General features: G+C 40.3%; 1 protein-coding gene and 1 long non-coding RNA gene across 6 annotated transcripts in view; one reads left to right on the top strand and one right to left on the bottom strand.

Annotated features, from left to right (window-relative positions):
* CEP112 (centrosomal protein 112) overlaps positions 1–25,933 on the top strand; it is a 185,644-nt gene that overhangs the window by 112,065 nt on the left and 47,646 nt on the right. For all 5 annotated transcript variants that reach the window (XR_012058608.1, XM_072937069.1, XM_030287662.4 and 2 more), the window contains 2 exons: positions 2,169–2,231; positions 5,942–6,091. Coding sequence is in view for 4 of the 5 variants with exons in the window: in XM_072937069.1 (XP_072793170.1) it covers positions 2,169–2,231; positions 5,942–6,091 (213 nt within the window). In the remaining variant the exon portion in view is untranslated. The remainder of the gene's footprint in view (positions 1–2,168; positions 2,232–5,941; positions 6,092–25,933) is intronic.
* LOC140685268 (uncharacterized) lies at positions 7,257–24,955 on the bottom strand. Its single transcript, XR_012058609.1, has 2 exons — positions 24,668–24,955; positions 7,257–7,296 (listed from the first exon to the last, which is right to left on the bottom strand). It is a non-coding gene; the product is annotated as an uncharacterized lncRNA (long non-coding RNA).

Genomic DNA, 25,933 nt, shown 5'->3' with positions numbered 1-25,933 from the left:
AAAAGAATGAAATTTGGAGTATCTTTCTTTTGGATCACCTCTGTCCTGTCTCTCAGAGGTCAGCCTGATTCTACTCAGTGTGAACAAACAAATTCTAATTTGTTTATGGAACTCATGAGTGGTTCTTCATTATTTATTGGGATTTCTTCTGTGGGTTCAGGAGGTTATAAAGCAGCTTCTCTGAAAGATGAGGACTTTTACCCCAGGCAAGTTGAGCGAGAGCAGCTGTAACGTGATCTGTGCAGCGCCTTGCTGACGAGTCCCTCTCCCTTTCTGGGACTAACAGTAATTTATGCTATTGCTGTAATTTATTTTTTTACTTCTTTTCTCTAAAGATAAACTGGCAGTTTCAGTCACTTTATGACATGCAGTGGTGGTAAAACATCATCTGAAACTAGGCTGCAGTACAATGGAACGAGTGTTAACGTGGGTCAGCCCAAGTACAAGGAGAAACAGAGCATGGACAGAGCTCCCAGGGATAACTGGTGCTGTGTCACCACTCCTTTTATTTATGCACCCCCACAATGGGCCCTTACAGTGTTTGTGGTCCACTTCGAGTGATAAATGGAGAAAAAGTGAAATTTAATTTGTCTGGTGCTCCAGAATTCTTCTTGATGCTGATTCAAGCCAATGTGTATTGCCATTATTTCTGTTTATAACAAAATCAAGTCATAATGTTATCTCAAAAATGATGCACAAATTTGATAATTGGTTTTGATAACTTTTTTAGTAGATTCCTTAGTACCAACAAACAGATGGAGACATCCATATGTTTCATAATTTTGGAATTTGAAGGGATTGAGGATCTGAAATTGCAATTTCATGTAAAGTTTAGGATTACTTTGAACTGGCTGTAATATTCTTACTGTGAGCTGCACCTTACAGAGCTGCCCGGATTGCCAAGGATGATTCCAGCCCTACCATGACGATCCGCAGCTCTAAGCTCCTCAATTTATAGCCCAGTAAAATCAATAAGACTCTTTGCCTGCCTGAAATCCCTGGAGTTTGCAGAAATGGAGCCTGAGCTGGATGCAGGCAGGGTTCAGAGGCTTTGGGGGCCCCTGTGGGTTTTTTTGGTCCCCCCAAAGAGGGGCTGGCGGGAGCCGGCGCTTGGCGCTGGATGCGGTGCCGTAAAACTAGGGGCGACAGATCAAAGGTTTGAGCAGGAGGTCAGATAGATTTTGAAAACTTAATCAGCTTAAATTTGCTTCAGAACTCAGCTGCGTGATATTCTGTCCCCCTTAAGAAAATATTTGTCTTAGACACCTGTCCTCAAGTTGGAGAGCCAAGGAGACGAGAGCGCCGAGCAGTTCACCTGAGGACAGCGTGGTGGGGCTGGGCTGGGCTGGTTTCTGCAGGAAAAATACAAATCAGGTTTCTCTCCCAAAATGAAATTGCATTTTTTTTTTTTTATTAACATCACTATTATCAAATTATTTCTGAAATTAAATTATTTGAGGGGAAAAAAAACCTTAAGAGCTGTTTTTCCTGGGGTTATAGAAATATTTGTTGGTTTGATTCTGATAAGACCGAGCAGCCTTGTTTTCAGTTTGGTTTATTCTTTAGCTTTGAGTTGTGAAAAAAAAAGCTGGAGCAAGGAAAGAGCTGTATGTCCACGCTGGTTCAGCTGCATCTTGGGTGGATTTCAGTGTCATTCCCACCTTTCCCTAGGGAGGGATGAGCAATGGGACAAAGGACAGTTGCAGACACAGAACTGAGAGGTGAAGCTGCATCCCCCATGTCACATTGCCTGAGACTTTCTCCTCATTCTCCTCTCTTTGTTCAGAATAAATTCATCCTGATAAACTTGTTTACGTGGTGTTGCCTCCTTCCCCTGCCCCACACCACACACACACACACACACACACACACACTCTCATTCTCTCCTTTTTTTTTTCTTTTTTTAATCCGCAGAACTCTTTATGTTTTTCTAATAATTGGCAGCAGAGGTACAATTTCTCCCCTCTTTCAAGTGATGAATAGTTGGCCCGAGATCAAAGCCCAGCCCTGGCGGTTTTTTGGCTGCCACAAAAGGGCGTTGGGGCTGGCGCGGGGCCGGCGCTCGGCGATAGGCATGTGGAGGAGGTGCCAGGCCCAGGGCCCGGTGGCAAAGTGTCTGTGCACGTCCTGTGGCTGGGCTAACGGGCTCTCTTTTGTGTGTGTTCCAGGCCAACAGGCAGCTGAAGCAGGCGGAGGAAGAGTTCAGCCAGAAACTGGCCAAGTCCACGCAGGTAGGTGGCCAGCAGACAGGGAGCTCAGGTGAACCTGTTCCACTTGGGAACTTGATGAAAAGTTGAGTTACTGCTGGTCTTGACAACCAAGAGAAGTCATATCCCGTTGCTAAATCAAACATCCAGTGTCTTCTTGCAGATTTTAACTAAAAAACTACAGAGCACTAAGCTGGAAAATAGAGGTGGGTGTTTTGAGTTCTGAATTTCATCTTTTTCATCTCTGTTGTCATCTCCTGAGGATCCCAGGGGACCGAGTCTTCCTTCAGGCAGTGAGAAGGAAGGTGAGGTGCTCCATCAGCCAGCACATCTCACAAAATCAGGTGCCATTGCACAGCCAGGACATGCATTTCATGTCAAAGGTGGTGTCACCCAAGGTTTTTTCACCTTTATCATTGATCCCCACCAGTTCTGCATTTCTGCCCAAAACAGCACATTGAGGAATGACAGTTTCCTGGAGGCAAACTGGTTTTGACTTGAGTTTTTGGTCTTCAGAGAACTCAAAAGATGAAAATGAGTGTTGAATTTACAAATACGCTTAAAAATAGGCTGGATAATTTTTACATACTTCAGCTTTCAGTTTGACTGACAGGTAGTACTGAAGTGTGAAAAATGATGGAGATGCAGCCAGGAGTTAAGCTTTTAATAAGAAGAAAATTGCCACAAGGATTTGTGTGGAGGTGTCATTCTCCTCATTGCTCCCAGCCACAGCAGAATGTCTGCTGTGCACTGCAGAGTGAATTTGCAGCCAATAGTCCAATAATAGTCTTTTAAAATCAATAAAAACACTACAAAGAAGGGTTTAGCAGCCTCTAGACAGAAATGATCAGTGAGACAATAACAAGAAACTGCAAACTTTACTGTTTTACCAGCACTTCAAAATATTTTAAACCCTTGATTTCAGCTTTTCAGCTCCTTTGAGTCTTATTCTCTGTAACATTTGTCAAGCATTGTGACTCAGTTTGGGTGACATTTATTGTCACTTTATTACACTTCTTTATCAGAATCATTGGTAAATATGCCTTCTGTTCTATTTCTAAAATCTAACCTGTATTTTTACACATTTATTTGCGTACAGTGAGATTGTAGAGTCTCTGTCCCTGGAGATACCTAAAACCTGACTGGGCTGATCCTGAACACCCAGCTCTGGGTGATACTTCTTTAAACTGGTCCATTCCACCCTCACCAATCCCACAATTCTGTGGTAAATAAAGATAATGTTCTCTTTCCTAAATACCTTTCCAGTAATTTTAAATTAGTAATTTAGTAATTTTAAATTAGTAATTTAGTAATTTTTGAGAGCCTTATTTTTAAAAAAAAAGATAGATACAACAAAAAAAACCCTCTTTTTTTATCTTTCCATCTAAACCTGAAAAGCAGGAAATGCTTAAAGCTCAGAAAGTAACATTTAATCCATGTCAGACCCGAAGGAAGAGATCCCTTCCATTGCTACCTCTATTTTACCTTTTGTCATTGTCACCCACATGTTAGTAGAATCAAGGCAGCCTCTCCATGCCAGACACAATCCAATGTCAATACAAAAATGGTTCTTGGTCCATTTTTTTAAGACAGAATAATTGAAGCATTTCTGAATTTTTAAGCAAGGGATGAGGGAAATTGCTTTAATTGTTGCAGCAGAAAGACGTAGGTAGGGCAAGGTAAGAACTTTTTAACCTAAATGTTATAATAAATTTTGTCAGACTGACAACATTTATTATGTCATATAATATTTACTCGCCTGCAGAACAGTCTTAAGATTTGGGGACATGTTTTGTATTAAGGTGGCTTTGCTGGAGCTGGGGCGTTTTAGTGGTGAGAGCTGGACTCGGTTCCTCAGCACTTTCTGGGGCAGACACAAGACATCCATCATCTGTCAGAGCTGTTTGGCTCAATAAAACAGTTTCACCCTGATGTCTGAATTTCTTTATTTGTATGGGTTTAAATCAAATCCCCCAAGTTACTTGGACAGGCTTGGCTTTGGGGTTTTTTTGTAGCTCACTGTTAATAATTGGTTGATTGCAACTTTTCTTGTGGTCGCCTTGCTGACAACATCCGTCCAATCTTTCTCTCTGTGGCCTCTTGGAACATTCACTTTTAACACCCACACAGAGAAGATATTTCAAGAAATGTCCTCTGAAGTTTATACAAAGTAAATAGAAGTTTTTGCTCTGAAAAGTACTGCACAAAGCAGATCTTTCTTCATCAATTCCTGCTGAAATTTCCTTGCTTGGATTTCAGAACTCCAGTGCTAGACCAGGGTCTCAACTCAGTAAAAGCTTTAAATCTCAGGTTTGTGTTATACTGAAGAGTTTGCTGCTTTTTTTTCTTTTTAAAATGACAAAATGGGGCATACTCAAAATGCTGTAGTTTTGCATGGCTTCAAGTTGTTATCTTAATAATTTATATAATCCATTGCTTTCTTCTGCTTTCTCCTGTGCATTACACACCTGGTAAAACCACATTTCTGCAAATTGTCTGTCTTCTAAACAACTACCTGAACTGCAAACCCAGAGACACTCCTTAATCCTGGCTAAAGAGTTGCACCCTATCCAGATAATCTCTAAACTTTGGCGTATTGGTCTCAAAACCCCTTCTTTTTGATGGGTATTACCTTTTGAAACATGCATTTCTTTTTTACACAAGCAATACAGAAATACAAAGGTAGGTTTTACACATAATCTGGGTTACTTCCTGGGCTTTTCAGGTAGGTAAAGAGAAATAAATTTACTGCAGAGTTTTAATCAGGCTTTTTCCCCTTTTTCAGTGATTTTAATACCTTCATTTGTAGCACAGTTCTTCTTACACTAGTCCTGGCCTATTATTAGAGGTTTTTAACTTGATTTTTTTTCCTAAATAACCATGTAATTAATATAGATAAATGTTTTTGTGCCAGTGAGGAGGCCTGGCAAAGTCTAAGCACTCTGGTAGTCTCTCCCTGAACTGCCTGTGTGCTAAAGTGCTTTTAGAATTATTCTATAATATGCTGCTACAGCAGCTTAACCTTAAGCTTGAATATATACATTAAAGTCAGTGACTCTCCCACATGTTTAAGTGCTTTGCTGGGTGATGACATGTCAGTATAAAATTCTGTAAATATGCCTAAAAGATCAGGGTTAGTTATGACTTTCCCCAGTGATGAAAAAGGTAAAACAAATACAATTCAACAGATGACAAGTGAATCACCTAAAAGGTCTGGATGAAGGTCCTGGATGTGGAGTCAGGTCCTCACTGTATTGCTCAGCAAAATCTGCTCCTTTCAGCAGCTCAGAAATGTCACTGCCAGGTTTAAATTTCATTCCAGTGTGTGAACGTGGGCGTTTTTCTTCTCAGCAGTATCAAGGTGCAAAGTATCCCCCTGGAAAAGGAGCAGCACCATCCCAATGTAAACTCACACTCCAGCTTCCAGAGCGGTGCAAGACGGGGAACAGGCTCCAGTTTGAAGATCACAGATGTGCTTTGTTCTCATGAGTAAATATTTTGGAATGTCACAGTGGAAAACACTTCCAAATATTTTGTGTTCAGCGATTCTTGTCATTGACAGCCTTGCTCTATTCCTTCTCTCTGCGTGTTCCGTGCCCTGCCAGTGTGCAGCGTGCGAATTTCAAACATCCAGCTCGCACAGCACAGCTTGCCATTGCCGTGTTTATATTTAAAAAAATGCAAAATATGTGTCTTTTATTGAGGGGAGCTTCAACATGCTGCTTTCTTTTCAGGAGATAGCTGAACTGAAGGCAACCATTTCCTTCCTGACAGAGGAGAACAGCCGGCAGCAGCTTGTGGTGGAGCAGCGGCTGCAGGAAGTTGCACAGAAGTTGGAAGATGAGAAGCAGCAGCTGAAGACAGATAATGACAGAGCAATCAAGGTAATCTGGGGATTTCAGTGGCTGATGCTGCTGCCTGGGTGAGGGTAATTAAAAGTTCTGAATGCAGGGATGCTTCCTGTTCACACAGAGCTCACCCAGACCTTGCCTTTGATGGAGCTGATGAGTCAGGCTCCTTTCCTCTAGCTGATCCTGTGCCTGCAGAAAGCGCCTGGATTTGGCAAATCTCATCCATCCATGTCCATCAAATACCTGAATCTTTCCTCTTCTCTTTCTTTTTGTACCGGCCCTGATGTTTTTGTGTATTTTCAGCACCTTTATGCTGTGCTTTCAGGGCTTAGAGAGGAAAGGTGGAAAATAGGATAGTGAGGCAGCAGCGTGGCCTGGGCTGCAGCCTGGTTTTCACAAACCTTCCCAAATTTTATGTCTAAGGCTGCATTGAAGGACAGTTTGTCCATAGCTTCCACTAAAAAATACAAGCAAAGTCTGTGCTGAATGTTAAAGGAATAAAGTATTTGTTATCTGTGGTTTTATACATATTTTATCATATTTTTTCAGACATATTTTGCATCAGAATTCCATTCTTTGGCCTTTCTCATTGTTTTAAGGGACTGAATAGCCATATTGTGTTCTTGTTGCTTTGACACCTTCACTCAAAGTGGCTGCACAGAATCCCACCTGTAGAAGTGAGCAGAATTGGCTTTTAAATATTTTTTCTTCTCAGAGTAGTAAAGAGCAATGGGAAAATTTTGAAACTGTCATCTGCTCTGTTTGACAACAAAAATGGCTCATGAGAAGTTGTATAGAAGAATGAAATTATTTTTCTTTTCCTTTGTAAAGACATTCAATCATACCAAAGAATTACATTACTAAATGGAAAAACTAATGGAAAAATCAACTCCGACAGTTTACAGAATTTTTTTGTGCCTGAAAGATACCATGGAAGCTTTTAAATGCTGGAAATCCATTGGATTATGGTGCAGTTAATGCTGTCCTCTATATTGGAATGACTTGCATTAGGTTGTCATTACTGTCTCATCATCTGCAGAGTGGCTATTGCTTTTCTTTCATCAGTTTTTAATAGTCATTATTTTTTCTTAAGGAAAATGTCTGCCTTTATTTGTGTGCTTGTTGAGGAAAAGAATTCTCCTTCTGATCATTCTGTGAAAGGTGTAACTGTAAAAATGCTGGCTTTAATCTGTTATGCAGGTAGAATCACCACAGGTAGGTTATTTTATCACCAGGCTCTGCAGAGAGAACACAGGTAAATCACATTATTTTCAGGTGCAGGTGAAGTTTTACCACTTAGGAACGTGGACTGTTTGTAGTTCACTTTTCCAGCGGCCACCAAGATCTGCAGAAACCCCGTGACAGTGGAATTGTCTTCCACAGCATCAGAAATACTCTGTAATTCAAGTTGTCATGTGCCTTCTTGAGTTACATGTTGGAAAATCATGGTTTAGACTCTTAAGCAGAATTTTTCCTCTAGTGCAAACTCTACTTTTGAATTTCTGGATTCTCTTAAGTTACACGCAGTGGAATAATTCAGCTGTTGGCAACTCCAGTTTTTGAATAGTAATGATTATAGGTGGTATGAAACCCTTCTGCATGTAAATCTGTTATAAACTTCATTTTGATGTTATTACTTCACAATGTAATGAAATCCATAAAAACCACAGGGAAATTCTGCACTGGATTTCTGAGCAGTGTCCCAGGGACGTCTTAGCACTGGTGCTGGGAGTATGTTTTAAAAGATTTTGTCAACTTGGAGAAGAAATTGGAGGAGCTGTTTTGCTTGGAGTTCTTGAATTTTGTTTAGTATCATTAATACTGTATTAAAAAAAAAAAAATCTTCCTTTGAAACCACTGATTTAATGGAAATTTATTGAAATCCAGATACCCAAGCAGAAAATTCCTAGGCAGCTAAAATGCTGTGTATACTTCTGGAAACAGAAAAAGGTGGTTTTAATATTTGATCACTTTGTATTTTTAAGAACCACACATACTTCTAGGCAAGCATATGCAGAAATACTTTGCTTTTTATTAGCCTGGGGCAAAAAATAAAAAAGGGTTTTGGTGCAAATGGAATCCTGGATGTCCTGGAGATGGGCAACAACATCTAACCTAGGGTAAGCTGAAGACCTTGAGGGATGATTAAAGAAACATCCTACAAACAAAGCAATTCTTAATATAATGCAAGCCTTTGAGGAGACTCAGTATACTAAAAGCTATTGAAAATACTATCATTAAAAAACAGCCTTTGCTAAATATAACATTGATTTAAACTAACATTGAGGAACAGATTGCAATTTCCTCTATTGGTATTGGGTGGCTTCCTGTAAGACCTTCCAATTATTATTTCCTTTCAAAGAGAGAAATACATTTTTACAGAAACCAACTGGCTCTCAGAGAAGTTTTGGATTTAGGCAGTAAAGTGATATCCAGATGTGGATGCCATAATACATGATTTTGATGTTAATTCAAATTCCTGACTCTCTTTGCTAGTAAAAGATTCCTGATTTGTTATTATTGCACAATTGCATCCATCTCCTTCAACTCAATATTTTTTAAGGTAGTATCTTAAATATTAGTTAAGAAGAATAAATGAAACTTTCAAGAACATTCTGCTTCTTTTGACAGAGAGTTAAATCAGAGCAGAGCCCGGGGGCACTGAGCTGGGGCAGAGGGGACACAGACAGAGCTCACCTGCTCACTGAGCTGTGCCCACCCCAGAGATCAGGAATCACAGTCCCAGCTGGCTCCAAACACTCTGCAGATGTTTGGACAACCTGCCTGAAGTGCCATTCTGGTACCCCTTTGTGATGCTTCAGGTTGGGATTGCAGCTCTCCAGTCAGGGGCTGGCACTGAACTGGGAATGTCTAGGCAGGAGCTTCCCTGGCCACTGATGTGTGGGGTAAACTTTTATATTTTTTAAAAAATTATTTTTATTCTTTTTATTATTTTTAATATTTTAAATTTAATTAATTTTTAAAAATTTGTTATATTAAATTTTTTAAATTATGTTTTTTCAATCCTCGTAGTGATCTACCCACAGCAGCCTGGAGCTTGATAATTCCAGCAGTCAGAGCATTTACCAAACTTCTCTGCTGCTTTTGGTTACTGGACTGGGCAGAAGAAGTTGGTGGCATCATAAAGATACCTTGAGGTTATTTATGAAATCCCAGCCTTGGTTGTTTAGGCTTAGTTGTTCAGTTTTTTATGAAATCCTTTTGGATCCTGGGATTGAAAGTACAAAACATTTCCTGGGATTGGAACTCAAAAACATGTTCAGAGCATTTTAATGCTGAAGTTGATGGCCAAGTGGGGACTCCACATCAAAAAGTAGATTCTGGAAAGGAATGGATGATGGAGGGCATACAGTGACAAACCCACAACAGAAAAGGGGAAAATGCTGCTTTTTTTGCCAGATGAACCACAATTGTTGTTTGACTCCTGTTACAGATTCTAGGAGTCTGTTAAATCCCTGAATTAACACCAAAATTTCATTAGCAAAGCATGATTGGAAGATGACATATTTCAACACTTTGTATGCCAGCCAGCTTATGATCAGATTGATTCTGTTAATAAATAAGACTTAAAAGATTTCTAGGAAAGAATGGCCTATAATAATGCTCCCCTTTATGTGAAAAATTTTGAAACAGTTGTTTTTCTTTGTTATGTTTAAAAATGTTGAGCTGGAGGGGGGGAAAGGGTTTTATAGACATAGCAGAACAAAGGGGAACATTTTGGGGTTTAAATTGTCTGGGCCTTTGTGGGCATTGAATATTCTTGACATCCTATATTTGTTAAGTGCTGCTGTGTCTTGTAGCCAAATGATTTTTTCCTCTGCAAAGTACTGAGGGTTTTATCAACACAGTGAATTTCCTCCACACAACTGTAAAAATTACCAAATTTCTCTATCAAAAACCTGTGTTTTCAAAAATCTGATGCACAAGCTAATTTTATTTGTAGTTCTATTTCATCATCAGCCATGTTTATTAGCAAATTCCACTGGTAAGTACAAATAATATTCTTTATTAAAAGGAAAAGCACATTAGGTCTCTGTAACATTAACTGAGTGACTGCAGCCCTGCAGAGGTATTCAGTTTTTTGTCCTCAAAACACCTTTTGGAACACCAGCATTGCACTCTGCCAGAGCCAGGGCTGGAGCTGGTAATAAATAAATAATTCTAGTTTATTGGTATAAAAGTCCCCAGCAAAGGTAAATCTAAGTGGTTTAAATGCCCTTAATTGGTGATGATGATGATGATCAGATGAGAAGCATCTGAGAGCACCCAACCTAAGCTACCCTGATGTGGAGAAGAAGCATTTTTAGTCCTGTTTTAAAAGGGAGACAGGAGGGCAAAGCCTTGGCTTCACCCAAGGTTTGTGGCAAAGGTGGAAATGAAGGATGTGATCCTGTGTAAGTGACAGCACAGGGGACATTGATTAGGGGAGAAAAGCCCTAAGAGTGTAAACTCTACTTGAAAATCTAAAACTCAGGGTAAAGGCATATATTGTGTCAAGGGCTTTTTGGGTAGGGAGTCTTGACTTGCTTTATTCCCCAGGGTACACTGAGCTGGCAGAATTAACTGCTACAACCCCAACTACTAGCTCAGGATAAATTTTGTCAACAGACCCACATTATGGATAAGATTTTTAAGATATTTTAGTGCATTTTCTATTTTAACTTGGATGAAGGGGCTTTTTTTGTTGTTTGTTTTTTGGGGGGTTTTTGTTGTTGCAGTTTTGTTTTGTTATTGGGGTTTTTGTTTTTTTTGGGGTTTTTGTTGTTGTTGTTGTTTCTTTTTTTTTTTTTAGCCAGCGGTGCCTGTAGAAAGGTCAATATTTCAGTGTTGGCAGTGGCTCATGTCTTGTAAGACATCTGGTCAGAACATGCCCCACTGTTGGTGGTGGCTCTGTGGCCACAGCCGTGCCAGACGCTGTCAGTCAGCGCAGAGCCTCGGAGATGTGTGTCACAAAGTTCTCCAGAGGCACTTCTAATCCTTCTAATTGCCTTTGTGCCCAGACATTACCATGATAAACCATTTGGCATGGTGAAAGAAAGACTTGTAGGGGACCATCTTGATGTTAAATACGTGGAGTGCTTTTTCATGGATCTTTATTTCTTTGTCACTGACTTTAGCCTGTAATAACATTCATAACTCTGCAGTGTCTTTCATTAGCAGGGAATTACAAGGTACCAGCACTGGTGCTTTAGCATTGGAAGGCAGACCTTAAAATTTACCAGGCAAATGACTTTATCTTGCTCATAACTTCTATATTCTGTTTGATCAGCAGGGGAAGTCACATCTTCCAAAAGAATAGGTAAATTAAATCTGCAGGTCTTTTACAGCTTTATTTTCTCTGTTTCATGGGGTCCAAACTCTGAGGCACCTGTTTTTCACAGTCTTTGTTGATGTAAATGGTAGTTTCACCCAAATTCTGTCTGATAGAGAAATGACGGTTTAGTCCTGAGGTTTTCAGCTCTTCCTTCTGCTCTGCCTCTTGATTCCATTACCTGGTTATCTTTGAAAGCCTGTATTGACTCATTCCTTATAAATGATAATTAAAATAGACTGACTTTCATTTAGGCTTAGATAGCTATTGATCACAACTGAAATTCTGATTTTAAAAACTTTTCCTTTCAAAAGCATCTCTCTTTTTCTGCTGCCACAGAAATTATTTCATTGTCTGAAGCATAGTACCTTCTCTTCAAAATTACAGGGTTTCAGATGTTTGGCCAGCCAGGCAATCCAAGTGGCTGAGCATCTGTAAGTACTTTATAATATCTTTGACATGCTTTGTGAGGCAAAGAATTGAGTCATCTTTTTTTTTTCCTGCAGCAAACTTTGCACTCTGGCATTTTTCTTGACTTTTCATGTCTCAACACATTGAAGAACTTACCATGGCCAACAGCAAAATCAGACTTACAAGTTTTATAAAAGACTAGAGCTAGTGCCTGCCTTTTCCTCTGAACTGCAGTCCAGATTTATCTGACAGGTTTAAAAGTTGGAATTTTTACTTTTTCCTACATTATCATTGTTATCTTCAATGTTTTATTTTCCCTCCAGAAGGCACTTTGCTGTATGAGGTCCTTTTTACTCCTTGTTAGCCCCAGAAGGGATGCCACCTGTCTCCAAATTATGCAGTTAAAGATTCTATAAATGCAAAATAAAATATAAAGTCATATAAAGCTAAACTGTCTTGATTTTAATAATATGAGCTACACTAATATCGCACTGGAAAATAGGGGAAAAAATTCAAAACCAGCCATAAAATTCATTCCTTTCAATTGACAAGACAAGAGTAATAACACTGAGAGGGGTCCTGGGTAATTAAAAAGGCGCAGACAAAACACTCTTATTATTAGTAGGTGTTAAGTAATAGTGATAGAAGCCGAAACAGTTTGTAAAGAAGGGCAGACAAGGTTTAGAACTGTGTTATAAGAAAATGGAAATCAGCTTTTTTTTAAGGCTGCTGTGATGCTCAGAGTTTACTGCTGCATTTCAAAGGCATTTTTCTCTCCAGAGAGCAGAAGGAGAAAGTGATGCTTAAAAAAGACAGAGCTGAGGAGATACCCAGGAGTTAGGAGGCAGAATGCCCAGGAGGAAGAGCCTGTGCTCCAAGGTCTGGGACTTTACTGGAGAGGGGAAAAAAAAAAAAAAAAAAAGATAAAGATAAAAACAAGTGTCTAATGCCGTCCAAAGACGGGGCATCTGTAAAACAGTCTGTGCACAGGGCTGTGTAGGCTTTCCAAGGGCTGTGCTTTGTTCCAGTTCCAGTGAGTTCCTGGAACGCAGCCTCCTTGCCTGCTCCTGGAACAGCCGTGGCTGCAGGGCCGGGGAGGTGGAAACACAATCTGGGGGAGCCGCGGGTTCCACCAGCACAGGCTCTCCAAAGCCGACCTTCCGCGGGCCGCCAGCGCCTCAGCTCCTGCTCAGGGGTTTAAAACTGCCACAGCAAGGCCAGCTGAGGGTTTGGCAGGCAGGGCTTTGGGGATGTGATCCTGCTTTGCCACCAGCACCTCTTTTCCCTGAGACATCTCTCTCACAGCCTGGCTCGTCCCAGGGGCGAGCTGGAGCAGCACCAGGTTGCCCTGGCTGATGCCACTGTGCCTGCACCACTTCCAGCATTTGTGTCCACATCCTTTTTTTTTTTATGTTCTGCTGTAGGTTGCTTTTGATTTTGTGCTAATCGTGGTGCTGGCTGCTCCAGGGATATCAGCAGGAGAGAGTCGCTGAGGATTTCAGCTTTGTGCATTAAAATGCTGCTGCCAAAATGAGTGTTGACTTAAGAAATCTTCAGATTCCACTTAGAATTTTCTGCTGGCTCTCCAGCTTTGTATGTAACTGAAACTCAAGAAGATCAAATATCAAGAGTGTTTTTTAAAAAATGACTGGCTAACACTTTTGAATGGCACATCACAGGGAAATAGAAATATCTTTGTTAAACTTCACCATTTTCATAATAGTTGGGCTTTTCTTAATTGTAACAAGAGAAATCTGGAGAATCTGATACCTGTGCGTGGTAACTATTTACCAATATTTAAAGGCAGGGTACGAGAAGAATCAAGTGGTCAGTAGCACTTTTTGAAAGGCATTGCCTTAATTTTCTATAAGTGGAATGTTTTTTCCATCCAAAATGAAAACATTATTGTTTTGTTAGCATTAAAAGATTATTTACAAAGAGCTACAAAAGGAAAGCAGCCAAAGCTGCCATATTCCTGCCATTTTCTTGCGTCAGCAGAGTTGAGAATAAAAGAACTTTCCAAGTTACAGTGCTGCACTTGAAAAGGGAGAAAAGTCTGCGGCGACTTTTATCTGTGTGTTCAGCAGATCAGATGGCAACTCAACCCAGAGCCGAGCAGGGGAGCAGCTCCTGCCTTTCTCTGGAGCCCCAGTGGTGTGAAACAGCACCAGGTACGACATCAAAAGCTCCAAATAAAAGCATAAAGTTTGGGGTTTTTCTAAACACCTGTCTAATTAGCTCAGTTTGGTGTTTGCCAGCTCTAGCTCTGACTTTCTCACAGTTGTGTGCTCAGCAGAAGTGGCTTGTTCGTCTCAGAGATTTGGGTAAGAGGTTAAACCTACAAATACTGTCACCAAACCTGACCCGTCGGCTCCTCGGCACAAACCTATCCCATTTCCTCAGCATCAATTGCCCCGTTGTGCCCAGCTAGGAAAGGTGAGGTGGAGTTGTTTGCCAGCTTTTTCTAGAGGGACGAGATCATTTGAATTGAATGTTATTATCAGCCAGTCCTTGTGGTTTGACATGGATTCAAAGTGAAGCTGCTCATCCGCTTAGAGAATGCGTAGGCACTAATGGAATAACCTCAGCGAGTTTTCAGATGCCTCCATCCTCAGGGAAATTGGTTTGATTTGCCCTTCAGTGGAAATTTTGTGTACTGTTGGCAGCCAAAATAGCACTGGAGTCCAGAAGCAAGAAAAGGTCTATTCTGTGTGTTGTACTCTGCTCCTTTTCCCACTAAAATTTCTGCAGTGGATATTTTCTGTTTGTACATCTCGTTGCCTTTCAGCCCAAGCAACTTGCCTCTGTGTTCATACAGCACATATGGATATAATAAGATGGAAAACTAGATTAGTTTTATTGAAAATATACTTTATTCTTTGAGCCTGTTGCATGTGGATATGCCTTTTGTGTCCATCCTCCATCCTGCATTGGAGAGTGGGATGCCTTTCCTGGGAGCAGTTCATTGTTGCTGTTTCTTGCACCATCATGTCCTGATTCACTGATGAACAGAATCTTAGATAGTAAATATTTGATTTCTTGACCCTTGAAAATATGCATGAGGAAGACTGAGGGCTTGAGGCTTATGGAAAAGACTGTGAACCTCAAGGCTGAAGCTTTTTCTGAAGTGTTTCTGTGCAGGCATCTGTAGTTTTATATCTTTGGCCTCTTCAGGATGCCTGACTGATTTATAGGGCAAAGAGAGTTCACCTGTTTTCTTCTTCAGGGGTCTATCTATGAAATTTATTCTCAGGAAACAGAAATAAGTGTTGCCTACAAGATAAAATTTAGGACTTTAAATGAATTTCTTGGCAGCATCCCCTCCAAAACTGCCAGATAACAGAGGCATGGAAGAGCAGTAAAGCAGGGATGAGTCAAGGACAACCAAAACCTTCCTACTCCGAGTAACAAAGACACTTAATCACTTTTTAACTTCTTTGGTTACTAAAACTGCCTCTGCTTATTTTTAGTTTAAGCCTTCACTGCACTGAAGTCAATAACTTCAATTAAATCAACATGTTTTAATAATTATGAAACCAAATTCTTCAGCACTGATGCACCTTCATGTACAAATCTAATTCCTGATGCACCTCAAAGAGTGACCTGCAGTGGGGTTGGAACTGCTTCACTGATTCTCTTTTCTCTGCTTCTCTCACAGCTTCTCTCAGGAGAAATCCTGAGAAAGCCTAGTGGGTCTCTGTTCAGAGGGTATGTGAATGCCACACTTCACTGGCCTGGGCAACCAACTGTGAGACCCAAATTTGTATTTCCAGTGTTGAATTTGTCTCCTTTGTTTGGCACCTCCAGAAAATAAATCAACAGTGAAAACCCCAGATTGCCAATTATGAAGAGTTCATTAAGATTTGCTGAAGTTCAAAGCAAAAACACCAGTTCCTCACAGGTCAGGGCAGCTCTTCTAATGGTTCCTGCTTTGCCTCCAGCAGCAGCTCATCCCCAGAACCTGTTTATTTTTCTGCCAGGGCTGTTGGCAGGTGAATAGTCACATCAGATCACCTCACTTGTATTTTATGCTGGAAACCCATGCCCTGGATATGCCATTTTCCTGGCCCAGCATTGCATGAGATCATGGATTTCAAACCTGGCCGTGCTGGCCGTGGAAGACAAAACATGCAATGCCCTGTTCACTTCCCTCTTGAGATTTGCCAGGAAGTCCCAGTTCAGTTTTGCCCTGGGGTTTGCTGTCTCACAGTTCAGATCATCCCAAAGGAGTAAAGTCTGGTGTGGGGAGGAAGGAGAGCATCACTCATCATGTCCTGAAAACAGATCATTTGTAATACAAAAAGGAGTGGATGCAAGTTCTTCTAGAACCAGATCAGGGGAAAACAAACCAGTCCCTTTTCTAGGGAAATAGTTAGGGCATGGCAGCACTATAGTTTCATGCAGATATCCTGTGCTTTAGGAAAACACATCATTTGTGCACTTGCCAGGAGGGCAGTGGCTCACAGAATCATTAAGGCTGGAAAGGACCTCTGATATCCCTGAGCCCATCCAGGCTCCTGGGAGTCACTGTCTCAGCAGCACAACATTTTCATTTCAATTGAAGGTTGTGCTATCTCTCTTTCCAACTAAAATTGTTGAAAATATGTTAAACCCTGAAGTGCTGTAATGTTTTCCTTTCCATTTTTTGTGTGAGTGCCCAGGGACTGCCATGAGCTCCCACCTGTGGTGCCATGGACCTCCTTGGCCTTTTCATTCCTGCTGCCAGCCTGACTCCCATACCTGCACCCACCTTTCCACAGCAGGATCCCACCTGGAGGAGACCCAGGGAGAGGATGTGCTCACTCAGGGAGGGATGATGCCCACAAGGAGTGTCCAACCCCCTGCACCCACAGGGTGCTCTCCCTGCTCTGCTCTCTGCCAGCTTTGTTATGTAAGCAAGGGTAAAAGTACAAACAAGAACACTGAACATGAAAAGTGAGTTTGTTTGCTTACTGAGAAGCCTGGCAGGAGCAGAATGGAGCTGTGTAAATAAAAATTCAGGCTGACAAATGTTAGGTACCTGCAGGAACACCTGCACCACTGAACCAAGGCAGGACTCTGCAGGCAGCTGGAAGGAGAAATGCAGGGTGGGTATTGATACTCTCTGGCTCCAGAAAACAACTCTATGTGCTGTATTTAAATTCCCCTTGCTTTTGTTTCTACTGTCAATATCATTCATCTCCTTTCCAGTTTTGCACTTGTAATTCAGCAAGGCAGAACAGCAATTACTGAAGACTGTTTTACAATTTGGATATTATCAGTGGATTTTAATTGTCTGCCTGGAAACACCTTTGACCACAGCCCTGCTCTGAACTCCAAGGGACTCCTACCTGATGTATTGTTTTCTTCCTGCTACCAGAATAACACATCACTTTTACTCAATGTTTGTGTCTATTCATAACCATTGTATGGAAATGTGTGTTTGCAAATGAAGTTTGGTGTTGCTGAGCACTCATTTGTGTTTCTAACTCAGCCTTGTGGTGAGTGTGAAGAGCTGATGTCCCTTCTCCATCTCAGCAGAGTCCAAGCTCATTCGTGCTTCCTTATCAGATCCTGAACTAGACTGAGCTTTATGAACTTAACCAGTACTGGAATTCTTAGATCTTTCACATTGTGCCACATTTCTTCTTGTTTTTCCTGCAGTTTTTGTCTCAGTTGTGATAAGGAGAAGGTTTTGAGGTGCATGAAGTATCTGTGCAGTTCAGCTGAGAGTCATTAATGTGGGGCTGCACAAATGAGAACCTCTTGGTGCTTCAGAACCTGATCTGTTTTCTGTTCTTTTTAGTCCTGTTGTATTTTAAAAATGTTTTCCATATAGGGATGTTTGGAACTATTTACATACTTTTTTTTTTTAAGTTTTTTGTGCCTTTTGGGGGTATCTCAGCTGCCCTGTCAGGACCCTGTGGGTGTTCCTGGGAAGCAGGAGCAGGGGGATATCTTGGGGATGCCTGTTAGAGTCACAGGTAACTGAGCAGGACCGGTGATGGGTGTGGGACTGAGCTCCTCTCTTCCTGTGCCTTTTCATGTACCACTTTTCTGCCACAGCAGAAAGATCTGCACACTGAAACAGCAGAGTTTCAGCTCAAAACTGGGTTGAAACAGACTTAACAAAAAACCCCACAAAAACAAACAAACAAACAAAGCCCAAAAGCTCTCAGTGAAAATCAATCTGCTTTGTCACAACTGTGATAAGAGCTCTTGATACTCCACTAAAACTGTATCTGAGGCACTGCAATAGTTTGCTGAGTGTTTTTTCCCCTCTTATCCTCTTCCTAGCTTGACTGTGTATAAATTACACCTTATTCTTACCTCTACTGGAGAAACTATTAGCAACAAAAAATGCAGCATGGGCTTGAATGAATTTAAATAATTGCTTTTAGGGGAAACAAAACTAATAAATTTAAACTAGACAAATTCTGATCTTTTTAATTGATGATTCCAGTTCGACTGTAAAGAATACAACAGAGTTAAAGAAATACAGTGGTGAGGACTTCCAGAAATGAGTTATGCAGGAATTAGAGTACAATGCTTTGTATAAAAAGCTATCAGAAATACTTAAATAGGTCATGGAGCCTAACATTGTTCCATGCTATGTGTGTATGTGTCTGTCTAGCTGAAATATTCTGCACTACTTTTGTAGAGTTCTAAAATGGACAGAAAAACTTCTGAAGAAACTGAAATAGATCTTCCCCATGTCTAATTTGGAAAAAAAAAAAAAAAAAAAAAAAAAAGAACTTAAAGGATTTTAGAAATGTTTAGAAACATTGGCATTATGACAGCAAGAATCTCTGTCATAACGTCATATGATTAACTAGATCAGAAACGTTCTGGGATGTTCTGATCAGTTATGTTAATGCCTCTTTTAAAAAGTATAAAGCTAATGCTCTATAAAATAGATACTTGAAAAACAGTTTTGGTTTTCCTCAGGCTACTGAGATTAGAGTTTCGTAATCTGTTTGACCAGCTGCAGAGGACGTTCTGTTTCATTTTTTCTTTTTAAGTAAATGAGCTTCATCTCAACATGATTAAAAAGTTAAAAAAAAATAATCAGGCTTCAAAAATACTCCGTTTTCACTCATACTTTTAAATAGGAGCAACTGCATTGTCATGTCTTGTTGCAAATGTAATTGAGTTGGAGGTCATTAAAGACTTTGAATAAAAGAATTTCTAAGTTTCCAAGTGTGCATCCTCCCCTGTCAAGAATCGCCCCATTTTTGGCTTCCAGACATAATTTTAGCAGATATTACTTTGCTGCCTCTCACATCTCACATGTGTTGAGTCAAGCTCGCTCTTGTTCAGTTCAAAAAGCAGTGGTTTGCCTTGTGAGTTAATTTTGTTGATTAAGGTTACTTTGAAAGGTAAAAAGACATTATTAGATTTCTTTGTGTGTGCCTTGTGTGCAAGAAAATGTGTGTTATTTTATGTAATGGGAGAATTGCAGCAATACTGAACACCTGATTGCACAAAATAAATAGCTTTTCTTTCATTTTTACTGGGAATCAGATTGGCCCATTGATTAGAAATATTTCATATTTCTGTTTTTAAAAAGCATAACTAAATAAGAGGCTTTGTAAGGCCAGCTAGAAATGTTTATATTTCCAGGTCTTTGTGTATCTGTGAGGAGCAATGCATTTTAAAGAGACATTTGTAGAGCACCAGGGGTCTGCTGGAGGCTCTGGGCTGGCTCCAGGTGTGAAGTATCTGAACACCCACTTAAAGTGGCAGTTTGGTGATAAACTTGGTTGGGAATGAAGCCCCAGCAGCAGAAGATTGCCCCGTTCAGCCAGGGATTGATAAATCTGCTTTATCACAACTCAGGCGTTCTCCAAGTCACTGCAGGAAATTCTGCCCGAACCCCTGATGTTTGTTTTTGCAGAACTGTTGTTAAGAGTACAGCAAGCATCAGAACCAGATGTTTTGCTGGTTAATTTGTGTTCACAATAGCAATTTTTCAGTAGCATGGTGTTGACACAAGCTTTAAACGTTCTTGAGACAGAGCATCACAAATTCAAGAAGTTGCCTGAAAATGTTGAAGCCGACATCAGGTTTTCACAGGAAACCTGCTCAGAGAATGGCAGGCTCCTCGCTGTTCCCTTTGATTGCAAAGTGCTTAATAAAAAGCAAATTAGGAAATGAAAATTGTCTCACAGATCAATCAGACACAGGGGTTCTGCCTGCTCAACATTATCTGTCAGACATTAACCTGATGGGGAGTGTTGTATTTTGTATAATAGTCTCAAAATCAGACTGCAAAAATACCTGATGTATTTTGTGTGTGCTCTGAGGCTGATAACAAACTCTGCAGTTCAAGTTTTAATAACTTGGGGGGAGCTAAGAAACTTCAAAAGCTTTGTGATAAATGTTTTTGACAAAGCGTCAGCTGAACATTAGGCAGAGTCTTGGTAAATCCTCTCATAAGTGGTTTAAAATGGAGTTCTGAACTTTTCCTTTATAAGTGTATGCTTAAGATGTCATGGTATCTTTGGGTTTAAAAGATTCATTTTATCTGGTAAATGTGCACCACTGGTGTTTCTGCCTAAACCTGGGTGAGTGCAGGGGGGACACAGGTCAGGGCTTTCTCCTTTTGGCAGCCTCTGCTCTTGACCATGACACTCATGCAGGCTGGGAAAAAGGGGAAGCAGTGTTAAAGCAAACTGCAAAATACTCCAGGTACACATTACAGTAAATTTTCCAGCTGTCAGGCTTTTGATTGACTTCATCACAGCAGCCCCAAAGTGTCCTGGTCATAGACAAAGCAGTGCTTGGACATGGCAAGTGCTTGTTGGGTTTTGTGGCCCGTTGAGAAAAGCAGATGAAAGCCAGTTTATTACAGCCTTTGAACCTTCCTCCCTTTCCCTCCTGTCACCTGAGCCACTGAAACAAAGCAAAACCGATTCCCTCCTTGCCTCCCCCTGACAAAAACGCCCGAATTTACAATTTGTGCTGCTGTTTTCTTTGAACTGTTATCTCTGCAGGACCTTATGGCATCCTTTGCCTTTCAAAAGAATTGAGTTTATAATGTCCTGCAGTGAAGCCCTGACTCAGCAAAATGCTTAAGCCCCTGCCTAATGTTATGTCTACAAATAGCCCTGCTGGTGCCATCAAGGTATTTTAGGGATGTATCTTAGGACCACAGAGTCTTGAAAAGATTTGGGTTGGAAGGGACCTTAAAGCCCATCTTATCCCACCCCCTGCCATGGCAGGGACACCTTCCACTGTCCAGCCTGGCCTTGGGCAGTGCCAGGGATCCAGGGGCAGCCACAGCTGCTCTGGGCACCTGTGCCAGGGTCTCACCCCCCTCACGGGGAAGGATTCCTTCTAATAGACCTAAAGACTTTGCAGGAAAATTATTCTAAAATTTTGGTCAGCTCAGCTAGGTGTGTAGAGAAAATGCTGAGAGCACATCTATATCTTCCAGGAGCAAAGTAGGAAAACTGAGAATCCCAGCAGTGCTCAGGTGATCTCCAAAAGACACCAGATGCAGTCTGATGTGGGAGTGTTGTGGGGCTGCTCAAGAGCTAATGCTGATGATCCCAAGTTTATAATGTACTAGCAGTCAATCTCTTTCCTATGAATTGTCAAAAATGAAGACAGCTTATATTAGAGCCTGCCACACTGCAAAATGTTTGCATGTATTTTTCTTTTATGTTAAATGACCTACTTTAAATTTTTTCCCCTACTGCTGGAGAGATTTGATTCTGTTCCTATAGTCAAATTTTTCGTTTTCTTCCTGAACCCCTTTCTTTCTTTCTTTCTTTTTTTCTTTCTTTCTTCCCACAGTCCCTCCAGGGCAGGATTTGTTAGACTTCCCGGGGCATCTCCTGCTGGCAAATCTGAAGCCACAGCCTGGTGCAGCAGGGAGCTGCCTGACTGGTGGGGATAGGCAAAGCCCCCAGCTTGGAGAATTTTGCAAGAGCTCCATTCCCATTTTAAAATGTTAGCAAAATGAGCCAAACTTCCCAATGTGCCGTGGTGTATGTGGGAGCTCATATTATTCATGTTGAATTCTGTGCCTTTAGAAGTTACACCTTTTATCTGATTCCTGACCAAGAAATTTTTTTTCCATAATGGCAGCAGAAAATGGGCAACTCTTGTAGGGACACATTTACAAAGGTATTACCAATTTGCATTTTCATTCCGTGTTGTAATTCACATTCACTCTTCATGAAATAGTGTTTAGTGGTTAAAATTAAATATTAGGCACAAAGAGTCACAGATTTGCTGTCGCTGCATAGTAGGACACTGTGAGGAGCAGCCTTTGCAGGTCTTTCCCTTTCCCCCACCCATCCAAAGCTGTTCCAAACTTCACCAGATCCTGAAGTTGGACTGATGGTAACAGGCTGGGAAGTCAATGAAAGTAAAATAGGAAAGAGAGATGTGAAATATCACTTAAGGCGTTTTAATTTCTGTTCCTGAGGAGCAATAAAGCCTCAAATTTTCTGTACAGTCATAATAGCAATTGTAATGTACCTATAGGACAGAGAAATAATTTGTGTTATTAAACACCGTGACTATTTGCTGTGTGAAATTTCTCTTGTAGTAATGTTGGCCCCTGCACATAGGTTGTGGAAAACCTTGTTTGCAAAAACAACATTGTTATTTTAACAGAAACTGCAGAAATTTTGCCTTTCATATTGAATCAGTAGCATAATGAGTCGTGGAGCAATAGTTCAACATCAAAGGAAACTTTTTGGATATATAGTGTGTTGCAACAACAGTGAAAAAGTTCCCACCAGAAAGGAATTTTGCCATATGTGAGCAGCAAACATATGTATTAGGTTAAAACCAGAAGATTTCCTTTGCTTTGCACCAAAACCAAGAGAGAACTCCAAGTACAGAGGTTTTTGTGTGCAGTGTCGTGGGCAGGAGCTCAGTGAAAACCCAAAAAGCGCTGAGGATGCCCCAACAATTTGGCTCAAACATCGCTATTTCACTTTTCAAACACCCTTGTTTTGCTCAGACTCATGGCATTACATCAATGGTCTTCACAGATATATGTGCCCAATTTATTTATAGTAGTAATAAACCCAGATAAATCTATTTATCTCATGAAATGTTGTAGAAAAATTAATGATTGTTTTTAAAAGGCTGGATGGGATTCTTGGCTGCTTCCTTTGGATAGAGTTGTATTTGATTCTAAGCTGTGAGACCACTTAATGTAAAGGAGTTTTTGCCCAGAAAGCCTATAATTCTGACTTCATGGAGAGATAAAGATTTTGAAAATTAAATGTCTTTATGACAAAATTTTTAATCATCTCCATATGTATTTCTGGAAGAAAATTCTCTTTAATTTTTATTAACATTCACATGGGGCTTTTTTTTCCTCAAAGTTCCAGAGATTTTCTTCTCATGAACGAGGAGAGAAAACACATCAATGGATGTAAATTGAATTTAGAAGGCACTTGAAGGGAGGCCTGTATTCAGAATTATTGTTGGCACATGTTTTGAGGATGTAAAGTGGAAGCCTTCTTCTGTGGGCATTAGTAAGGAGATAATTAAGACTACAGTAGGTAATTAGAGTAGCTTTTATTACTGCATCTTTCATTAACTAATTATATTAATTTGGTAACATTTGAAAAATTCTTTGAAGATGAAAAGTGCTAACTCTCACTACCTTTAGTGGTAGCTTTACTCTGCACTGGTCATAAATTTCCAGGGCTTTTCTTGATACAGATGCACATCCATATGGGCAGAGTTGCTAATAAAAATTACATATTTCTAATTTAAAAAGATTGACATTATCTGGCATAATCTGATCAGGATGAGCAGCAACTTTTCTGCTGGCACTTTCTGTTTCAAAGTGAAAATACATTGATAATTAATTTTTTTAGGAAATTTTCCTCTTTTTTTTTTTGTAAGTGTCACTTATTTATTCAGCCCTCAGAGAGATAAGTGGTTGTGATCCATGGCTTCCCATTCATGTGACGGGATCAGGAATCAAGCCTTATCTGCTCTCAGGAACATATAAAAAATATGAAATTATTTCAGGTTAAAGAAAGAAAACATGTCACATTTATAAATAGTTTCTTCACAGTTGTAATCAATACACAGAAATTAAGAATTGTAATTGTTTCGATTTATAGAATTCTTAAGAACTGAAATTTCTTTCAGGTAATCCAAAACTTCTGAAAAATACCCTGTGGTTAAAGGATAATCAAATCAGTTTTCATATATTAGAGACCAAATCCTTCCTACATTCCTGTCCCATACTTGTTCCTGGGATTCTTCAGACTCTTACCAGCTTTTAGTTGATTTAGATCAAGCGCTGTAACTAACACCAAAAATTAATTCCTGCCTTGACAAGGGATTTTGGAATGCTGGCACTGCAACTTTTTGTCTCTTTAGGGCTCCTTGTCAAAACTCTGTGCCGTGCAAGTTGGGTTTTTTTTTTAAAAAAACACCTTTTTCCCCAGCCTCAGTCTGCCCCTCGGGTATCCCACAGAATTCCTCTGATCCCGTGCATCGTCCCAGCTTTCCTGGAGCCACAGGCAGCAACCCCACGTGTGCTGCTGCCCTGGGGCTGAAACCAGCTCCTTTTGGGGCTGAAATCAAACTTCATTTGGGGCTGAAATCAACTCCTTTTGGGGTTGAAATCAACTCCTTTTAGGGCTGAAATCAACTCCATTTTGGGTTGAAATAAAACTTCATTTGGGGTTGAAATCATCTCCATTTGGGGTTGAAATCAACTCCATTTGAGGCTGAAATAAACTCAATTTGGGGCTGAAATAAAACTTCATTTTGGGTTGAAATCATCTCCATTTGGGGCCGAAATCAACTTAATTTGGGGCTGCAATCAGCTCCATTAACGGTTTTGCTGGAGATAATCCATCCCCAGTGGGATAATAGGGGGAGTAAAAGGTGCCTACCCAGAAATGCAGCTCGGAGGTTCCTTTCTCCTTCTACATCATGGCTCTGGATCACAGGGCTGGGATGGGCTCATCCACAAACTCCACTCCAGCTCCCAAAATCTGCCCAGAATATTCCAGCAGCGCCTTCTCAAAGCTGTTATTTTCCCTTCATCCTTCCCCTGCCTCTCGGTGCTGTGTGAGACCCAAAAAATGTGATTTTATTTTAGGATCCTTTCCATTTTTAGAAATAAATCAAATTAGTTTTCCCTTTCTCCAGCTGTAATTCACCCACATTGTTGCATTGGAGCTTATTATCTCATTTACATTTTTAAGAGCTTTTCAAAGTGTAGGATATCTGGGTTGGAAAGCAAAACATTTGATTTCTTTGTTCTCTGGCCAACACAAAGCACTTCCAAGGTCAGGTATGGTGTAGACATTCAACAGCAAACATGTTTACATGGCATTTGAAAGCCCGTTTAACTGAAAAAAAAATAATATTGTCTTTATAAGAGTGATGCAAGTCAACTTAGCACAGCTGAGGGACAGGAATTCATCCGAACCTGGAAAAATTTAACTAAATAAGTTTTGTTTTCTGTTCAGGGGAAAAAAAGCCTCTGACGCTTAAAAATTGGCCTGGGTTTTTATTTTTAATCCCTTTTTCCTCATCTCAGCAGTTATTAATCATAGGCTCTGCTGCTCTTTGGGCAAAATGTGACACTTTGAAGTAGAATAAAAACTGCATTTTGAAATAAAACAAAACATTGTTTAATTTTATAAAAGAGATGTTCTGGGGTGTACCTGGGGTTAATCCTCTGCTGTTTTTAAGAGTGTTCTACATGGCAGAAGCTTCCCTGTCGGATTCAGAGAAAGATCTGAGGTTCTGGTAGCTTCAGGAATTGCCATCAGCATTCAGGCTCTGGCCACTGCATGTGAGGCTTTTTGACTACAGAGAGAATTTTCAGTGTGATCTTCAAAAAGGTGCATTATTCATGACATCTCACATGATCCCTCCTAGAAAATTAAAATCATGAGCAACAAACTTGTGTACTTCTAATTGCTATTTTCAGAGTTAATCACATGCAGGAATCTACAGCAACCAAGAGATTTTGATGTTACTTTTTCATTTTGGCATGGCTTTGATCAAATGCTGAACTTTTGGTTTTACTTTTTTTGCCATTGTGCTGATACAATATCTGGAGTACTCAAATGAACATTAATTACTCGTGGAATTTATGCAGCACAGGAATAGTCCAAAAAGGGTCCAGTAAAGGTATTTGTGATTGA

This window comes from Taeniopygia guttata, chromosome 18 (genome assembly GCF_048771995.1).
Source record: "Taeniopygia guttata chromosome 18, bTaeGut7.mat, whole genome shotgun sequence".
In the NCBI taxonomy this organism is placed as follows: domain Eukaryota; kingdom Metazoa; phylum Chordata; class Aves; order Passeriformes; family Estrildidae; genus Taeniopygia; species Taeniopygia guttata.
This window is presented reverse-complemented; position numbering and strand designations above follow the sequence as displayed.